We start from the raw sequence: 8952 nt of genomic DNA on the forward strand, positions 1-8952 counted from the left end.
TGAACTTATCTTTGTGTGTGTTTTGGCCACTAGTAGTTGGTTAGTTAGCAACATAGCTCAAAAAGTTGTTGGCGGATTTCGATGAAACTTTCAGGAAATGTCCAAAATCGGATAAAGACCAAGTTATTGAATTTTGGGTGTGATCTAGATACCTTCTACCACCTTATCTTATGTTTGTTAGGCTGAACTTTTCTGTGTGTCACCTGTAGTTAGTTAGTTAGTTAGTTTGCAACATAGCTCAAAAAGTTGTTGGCGAATTTTGATGAAACTTTCTAGAAATGTCCGAAATCAGATAAAGACCAAGTTATTGATTTTTGGGGGTGATCTAGATACCTTCTACCAGGTTACCTTATGTTTATGTTAGGCTGAGCGTTAATGTGTGTGTATATGCCACTGGTAGTTGGTTAGTTAGCAACATAGCTCAAAAAGTTGTTGGCGGATTTTGAAGAAACTTTCAAGAAATGTCTGAAATCGGATAAAGACCAAGTTATTGAATTTTGGGGGTGATCTGGATACCTTCTACCATACAAACCTTATGTTTATGTTAGGCTGAACTTATCTTTGTGTGTGTTTTGGCCACTAGTAGTTGGTTAGTTAGCAACATAGCTCAAAAAGTTGTTGGCGGATTTTGAAGAAACTTTCAAGAAATGTCCGAAATCGGATAAAGACCAAGTTATTGAATTTTGGGTGTGATCTAGATACCTTCTACCACCTTATCTTATGTTTGTTAGGCTGAACTTTTCTGTGTGTGTATATGCCACCTGTAGTAAGTTAGTTAGTTAGTTAGCAACATAGCTCAAAAAGTTGTTGGCGAATTTTGATGAAACTTTCTAGAAATGTCTGAAATCAGATAAAGACCAAACTATTGATTTTTGGGGGTGATCGAGATACCTTCTACCAGGTTACCTTATGTTTATGTTAGGCTGAGCGTTAATGTGTGTGTATATGCCACTGGTAGTTGGTTAGTTAGCAACATAGCTCAAAAAGTTGTTGGTGGATTTCGATGAAACTTTCAGGAAATGTCCAAAATCGGATAAAGACCAAGTGATTGAATTTTGGGGGTGATCTGGATACCTTCTACCATACAAACCTTATGTTTATGTTAGGCTGAACTTATCTTTGTGCGTGTTTTGGCCACTAGTAGTTGGTTAGTTAGCAACATAGCTCAAAAAGTTGTTGGCGGATTTTGAAGAAACTTTCAAGAAATGTCCGAAATCGGATAAAGACCATGTTATTGAATTTTGGGTGTGATCTAGATACCTTCTACCACCTTATCTTATGTTTGTTAGGCTGAACGTTTCTGTGTGTGTATATGCCACCGGTAGTTAGTTAGCTAGTTAGTTTGCAACATAGCTCAAAAAGTTGTTGGCGAATTTTGATGAAACTTTCTAGAAATGTCCGAAATCAGATAAAGACCAAGTTATTGATTTTTGGGGGTGATCTAGATACCTTCTACCAGGTTACCTTATGTTTATGTTAGGCTGAGCGTTAATGTGTGTGTATATGCCACTGGTAGTTGGTTAGTTAGCAACATAGCTCAAAAAGTTGTTGGCAGATTTCGATGAAACTTTCAGTAAATGTCCGAAATCGGATAAAGACCAAGTTATTGAATTTTGGGGGTGATCTGGATACTTTCTACCATGTAAACCTTATGTTTATGTTAGGCTGAACTTATCTTTGTGTGTGTTTTGGCCACTAGTAGTTGGTTAGTTAGCAACATAGCTCAAAAAGTTGTTGGCGGATTGTGATGAAACTTTCAAGAAATGTCTGAAATCGGATAAAGACCAAGTTATTTAATTTTGAGTGTGATCTGGATACTTTCTACCTCCATACCGTATGTTTATGTTACAAGGCTGAACTTTTCTGTGTGTGTATATGCCACTGGTAGTTGGTTAGTTAGCAACATAGCTCAAAAAGTTGTTGGCGGATTTTGAAGAAACTTTCAAGAAATGTCCGAAATCGGATAAAGACCAAGTTATTGAATTTTGGGGGTGATCTGGATACTTTCTACCATGTAAACCTTATGTTTATGTTAGGCTGAATTTATCTTTGTATGTGTTTTGGCCACTGGTAGTTAGTTAGTTAGCAACATAGCTCAAAAAGTTGTTGGCGGATTTTGATGAAACTTTCAAGAAATGTCTGAAATCGGATAAAGACCAAGTTATTGAATTTTGGGGGTGATCTGGATACTTTCTACCATGTAAACCTTATGTTTATGTTAGGCTGAACTTATCTTTGTGTGTGTTTTGGCCACTAGTAGTTGGTTAGTTAGCAACATAGCTCAAAAAGTTGTTGGCGGATTTTGAAGAAACTTTCAAGAAATGTCCGAAATCGGATAAAGACCAAGTTATTGAAATTTTTGGTGTGATCTAGATACCTTCTACCACCTTATCTTATGTTTGTTAGGCTGAACGTTTCTGTGTGTGTATATGCCACCTGTAGTTAGTTAGTTAGTTAGTTAGCAACATAGCTCAAAAAGTTGTTGGCGAATTTTGATGAAACTTTCTAGAAATGTCCGAAATCAGATAAAGACCAAGTTATTGATTTTTGGGGGTGATCTAGATACCTTCTACCAGGTTACCTTATGTTTATGTTAGGCTGAGCGTTAATGTGTGTGTATATGCCACTGGTAGTTGGTTAGTTAGCAACATAGCTCAAAAAGTTGTTGGCGGATTTTGAAGAAACTTTCAAGAAATGTCCGAAATCGGATAAAGACCAAGTTATTGAATTTTGGGGGTGATCTGGATACTTTCTACCATGTAAACCTTATGTTTGTGTTAGGCTGAACTTATATTTGTGTGTGTTTTGGCCACTAGTAGTTGGTTAGTTAGCAACATAGCTCAAAAAGTTGTTGGCGGATTTTGATGAAACTTTAAAGAAATGTCCGAAATCGGATAAAGACCAAGTTATTGAATTTTGGGGGTGATCTGGATACTTTCTACCAGGTTACCTGAACGTTAATGTGTGTGTATATGTCACTGGTAGTTGGTTAGTTAGCAACATAGCTCAAAAAGTTGTTGGCGGATTTTGATGAAACTTTCAAGAAATGTCTGAAATCGGATAAAGACCAAGTTATTGAATTTTGGGGGTGATCTGGATACTTTCTACCATACAAACCTTATGTTTATGTTAGGCTGAACTTATCTTTGTGTGTGTTTTGGCCACTAGTAGTTGGTTAGTTAGCAACATAGCTCAAAAAGTTGTTGGCGGATTTTGAACAAGCTTTCATGAAATGTCTGAAATCGGATAAAGACCAAGTTATTGATTTTTGGGGGTGATCTAGATACCTTCTACCAGGTTACCTTATGTTTATGTTAGGCTGAGCGTTAATGTGTGTGTATATGTCACTGGTAGTTGGTTAGTTAGCAACATAGCTCAAAAAGGTGTTGGCGTATTTTGATGAAACTTTCAAGAAATGTCTGAAATCGGATAAAGACCAAGTTATTGAATTTTGGGGGTGATCTGGATACCTTCTACCATACAAACCTTATGTTTATGTTAGGCTGAACTTATCTTTGTGTGTGTTTTGGCCACTAGTAGTTGGTTAGTTAGCAACATAGCTCAAAAAGTTGTTGGCGGATTTTGATGAAACTTTCAAGAAATGTCCGAAATCGGATAAAGACCAAGTTATTGAATTTTGGGTGTGATCTAGATACCTTCTACCACCTTATCTTATGTTTGTTAGGCTGAACGTTTCTGTGTGTGTATATGCCACCTGTAGTTAGTTAGTTAGTTAGTTAGCAACATAGCTCAAAAAGTTGTTGGCGAATTTTGATGAAACTTTCTAGAAATGTCCGAAATCAGATAAAGACCAAGTTATTGATTTTTGGGGGTGATCTAGATACCTTCTACCAGGTTACCTTATGTTTATGTTAGGCTGAGCGTTAATGTGTGTGTATATGCCACTGGTAGTTGGTTAGTTAGCAACATAGCTCAAAGAGGTGTTGGCGTATTTTGATGAAACTTTCAAGAAATGTCTGAAATCGGATAAAGACCAAGTTATTGAATTTTGGGGGTGATTTGGATACCTTCTACCATACAAACCTTATGTTTATGTTAGGCTGAACTTATCTTTGTGTGTGTTTTGGCCACTGGTAGTTGGTTAGTTAGCAACATAGCTCAAAAAGTTGTTGGCGGATTGTGATGAAACTTTCAAGAAATGTCTGAAATCGGATAAAGACCAAGTTATTTAATTTTGAGGGTGATCTGGATACTTTCTACCTCCATACCGTATGTTTATGTTACAAGGCTGAACTTTTCTGTGTGTGTATATGCCACTGGTAGTTGGTTAGTTAGCAACATAGCTCAAAAAGTTGTTGGCGGATTTTGAAGAAACTTTCAAGAAATGTCTGAAATCGGATAAAGACCAAGTTATTGAATTTTGGGGGTGATCTGGATACTTTCTACCATGTAAACCTTATGTTTATGTTAGGCTGAACTTATCTTTGTGTGTGTTTTGGCCACTAGTAGTTGGTTAGTTAGCAACATAGCTCAAAAAGTTGTTGGCGGATTTTGATGAAATGTGTCAAGAAATGTCTGAAATCGGATAAAGACCATGTTATTGAATTTTGGGTGTGATCTAGATACCTTCTACCACCTTATCTTATGTTTGTTAGGCTGAACGTTTCTGTGTGTGTATATGCCACCTGTAGTTAGTTAGTTAGTTAGTTAGCAACATAGCTCAAAAAGTTGTTGGCAAATTTTGATGAAACTTTCTAGAAATGTCTGAAATCAGATAAAGACCAAGTTATTGATTTTTGGGGGTGATCTAGATACCTTCTACCAGGTTACCTTATGTTTATGTTAGGCTGAGCGTTAATGTGTGTGTATATGCCACTGGTAGTTGGTTAGTTAGCAACATAGCTCAAAAAGTTGTTGGCGGATTTTGAAGAAACTTTCAAGAAATGTCCGAAATCGGATAAAGACCAAGTTATTGAATTTTGGGGGTGATCTGGATACTTTCTACCATGTAAACCTTATGTTTATGTTAGGCTGAACTTATCTTTGTGTGTGTTTTGTCCACTAGTAGTTGGTTAGTTAGCAACATAGCTCAAAAAGTTGTTGGCGGATTTTGAAGAAATTTCAAGAAATGTCCGAAATCGGATAAAGACCATGTTATTGAATTTTGGGGGTGATCTAGATACCTTCTACCACCTTATCTTATGTTTGTTAGGCTGAGCTTTTCTGTGTGTGTGTGTGTGTGTGTGTGTGTGTGTGTGTGTGTGTGTGTATATGCCACTGGTAGTTGGTTAGTTAGCAACATAGCTCAAAAAGTTGTTAGCGGATTTCGATGAAACTTTCAGGAAATGTCCAAAATCGGATAAAGACCAAGTGGTTGAATTTTGGGTGTGATCTAGATACTTTCTACCATGATACCTTATGTTTATGTTAGGCTGAACTTTTCTGTGTGTGTATATACCACTGGTAGTTGGTTAGTTAGCAACATAGCTCAAAAAGTTGTTGGCGGATTTTGATGAAATTTTCAGGAAATGTCCGACATCGGATAAAGACCAAGTTATTGAATTTTGGGGGTGATCTGAATACCTTCTACCACTTTATCTTATGTTTGTTAGGCTGAACTTTTCTGTGTGTGTATATGCCACTAGTAGTTGGTTAGTTAGCAACATAGCTCAAAAAGTTGTTGGCGGATTTTGATGAAACTTTCAAGAAATGTCCGAAATCAGATAAAGACCAAGTTATTGAATTTTGGGGGTGATCTGGATACTTTCTACCATGTAAACCTTATGTTTATGTTAGGCTGAACTTATCTTTGTGTGTGTTTTGGCCACTAGTAGTTGGTTAGTTAGCAACATAGCTCAAAAAGTTGTTGGCAGATTTCGATGAAACTTTCAGGAAGTGTCCAAACTCGGATAAAGACCAAGTGATTACATTTTGGGGGTGATCTAGATACTTTCTACCACCTTATCTTATGTTTATGTTACAAGGCTAACCTTTTCTGTGTGTGTATATGCCACTGGTAGTTGGTTAGTTAGCAACATAGCTCAAAAAGTTGTTGGCGAATTTTGATGAAACTTTTTAGAAATATCCGAAATCAGATAAAGACCAAGTTATTGATTTTTGGGGGTGATCTAGATACCTTCTACCAGGTTACCATATGTTTATGTTAGGCTGAACGTTAATGTGTGTGTATGCCACTAGTAGTTGGTTAGTTAGCAACATAGCTCAAAAAGTTGTTTGCGGATTTTGATGGAACTTTCTAGAAATGTCCGAACTCTGATAAAGACCAAGTTATTGAATTTTGGGGGTGATCTGGATACTTTCTACCATGTAAACCTTATGTTTATGTTAGGCTGAATTTATCTTTGTGTGTGTTTTGGCCACTAGTAGTTGGTTAGTTAGCAACATAGCTCAAAAAGTTGTTGGCGGATTTTGATTAAATTTTCAGGAAATGTCCGACATCGGATAAAGACCAAGTTATTGATTTTTGGGGGTGATCGAGATACCTTCTACCAGGTTACCTTATGTTTATGTTAGGCTGAACTTATCTTTGTCTGTGTTTTGGCCACTAGTAGTTGGTTAGTTAGCAACATAGCTCAAAAAGTTGTTGGCGGATTTTGAAGAAACTTTCAAGAAATGTCCGAAATCGGATAAAGACCAAGTTATTGAATTTTGGGGGTGATCTGGATACTTTCTACCATGTAAACCTTATGTTTATGTTAGGCTGAACTTATCTTTGTGTGTGTTTTGGCCACTAGTAGTTGGTTAGTTAGCAACATAGCTCAAAAAGTTGTTGGTGGATTTCGATGAAACTTTCAGGAAATGTCCAAAATCGGATAAAGACCAAGTTATTGAATTTTGGGGGTGATCTGGATACTTTCTACCATGTAAACCTTATGTTTATGTTAGGCTGAACTTATCTTTGTGTGTGTTTTGGCCACTAGTAGTTGGTTAGTTAGCAACATTGCTCAAAAAGTTGTTGGCGGATTTCGATGAAACTTTCAGGAAATGTCCAAAATCGGATAAAGACCAAGTGGTTGAATTTTGGGGGTGATCTAGATACTTTCTACCACCTTACCTTATGTTTATGTTAGGCTGAGCGTTAATGTGTGTGTATATGCCACTGGTAGTTGGTTAGTTAGCAACATAGCTCAAAAAGTTGTTGCCGGATTTTGATGAAATTTTCAGGAAATGTCCAAACTCGGATAAAGACCAAGTTATTGAATTTTGGGGGTGATTGGGATCGCCGTCTAGATTCAGGATATTTTTGCTACTGGGAGATAAGGCCTGGCAGACGTCTGCGCTCTCCCAGTTATCTTTGTAAAGATGTCATTTTCAAAGTGTTGTTTCTGCTCCTCTCAGGTGGCCTTAGAGGAGCGCCTGGAGAGGCTGAACGGGGACCTGGGCTCCATCCGCATGACCCTGAAAAGATTCCACGTCTTGCGCTCCTCCGCCAACACATAGCAATGTCTGTCTTTGCCACTAGGAGGCTTGGATCATCAGCCTACTTTTAGATACACACATTTGACTCGGGGAAACTTTTTGATACATCTTTTGGAGTATATATTTTTGACTACGACACAAATTTGTAGATTCATTGCCTTTTTATCAAGAAAAAAAAAAGTTTTCAGCCAGCAGGGTAACTTTACACCGCCTCTTTTTTTTTTTTTTTTTTTACTTTTCATCCTTTTCTTCTTCATTTTAAGGCCAAATGACTGATTTTGACATGTTTATTTGTTCACTTGACATTCCATCTTTCTTTTTTGCAATAGGAAATGTTTATATATTTTTTTGGCGGAAGGACTGGAGCCTCCCTGAAGAAGAAGAAGAAGAAGAAGCCAGCACATACATTTTGTCGATTGGACCTATAAATATTATATTATGACTTGCACAATAAATACAGCTTGTTTTGTATTACTACTGACTGAGTCTATCTGTGTGTGTTTGTATTACTACTGAGCAGAGGTGGGACCAAGTCATTGTTTTGCAAGTCACAAGTAAGTCTCAAGTCTTTGCCCTCAAGTCCGAGTCAAGTCCCGAGTCAAGACAGGCAAGCCCCGAGTCAAGTCCAAAGTCAAGACTGGAAAGTCTCAAGTCAAGTCCTAAGTCCTGCATTTTGAGTTTCGAGTCCTTTCAAGTCCTTTTAACCACAGACTAATATATTAACACAGATTGTGTATGCTTTTCAAACGCTGTATTTATTTATTAAAACAAGTGCATTTTAAATTGCAGGAAAGAAAATTGTGCTGACATTGCACTTTATAATAGCACTATTAACCAGTCATTTTAAACATTAACTCATTCCTTTACAGAACAAACACATTGAAAAATAAAGTGCAAATGTACTTGTTTGTACAAAAGTGTTAACATTGAAAAAACATGACATATACGTGAACATAACAAAAAAGTTGTACTTTTTATATGTCAGGGCCCTATGCTGCATTGCATTTGCAAAAGACCAAATTAGCCAAGAGTCTGTCAGTCATTTGTGCACGATGGGGCCGTAGTATGATGCCACCATGGCTGAAAACTCGCTCCACTGGAGCACTGGAGGCAGGCACTGCCAAGACTCTCATGGCCACTCGGAACAGTGAAGGAAGAGTCTTCATGTTCAATGCCCAGAACAAAAGGGGGGAGAGAGTTGTTTTGGGTTGGTGCACTACTTGTAAGTGTATCTTGTGTTTTTTATGTTGATTTAATTAAAAAAAGAAAAGAAAAAAAATTATTTCTTGTGCGGCCCGATACCAATCGATCCACGGACCAGTACCGGGCCGCAGCCCGGTGGTTGGGGACCACTGAGGTAAACAACCAACAGTATGTCAGAAAGCTAGCTAAAACGGTACACATATTCATAATATAGTATACATTTTAACTGACCTTTATTTGACTATTTTTGTCTTTTTTTAGGTGGCTAAAATACGCGGTGCTGCTGACCGCCGTCTAACGTTACGTGTGATGTATTGACTAACGTAACCCTGCTTAAAAAAATCACTG

The 8952-nt window shown here is 37.4% G+C and overlaps 1 protein-coding gene across 3 annotated transcripts in view; it reads left to right on the forward strand.

Annotated features, from left to right (window-relative positions):
- Positions 1–7649, forward strand: part of LOC133610207 (M-phase phosphoprotein 9) — a 104654-nt gene extending 97005 nt beyond the window's left edge. For all 3 annotated transcript variants that reach the window (XM_061966317.1, XM_061966319.1, XM_061966318.1), the window contains one exon: positions 7321–7649. In XM_061966317.1, coding sequence (XP_061822301.1) covers positions 7321–7422 — 102 coding nt within the window. In that variant the 3' untranslated portion in view covers positions 7423–7649. The remainder of the gene's footprint in view (positions 1–7320) is intronic.
- Positions 7650–8952: the final 1303 nt, after the last annotated feature.

Source organism: Nerophis lumbriciformis, linkage group LG11 (assembly GCF_033978685.3).
Source record: "Nerophis lumbriciformis linkage group LG11, RoL_Nlum_v2.1, whole genome shotgun sequence".
NCBI lineage: Eukaryota > Metazoa > Chordata > Actinopteri > Syngnathiformes > Syngnathidae > Nerophis > Nerophis lumbriciformis.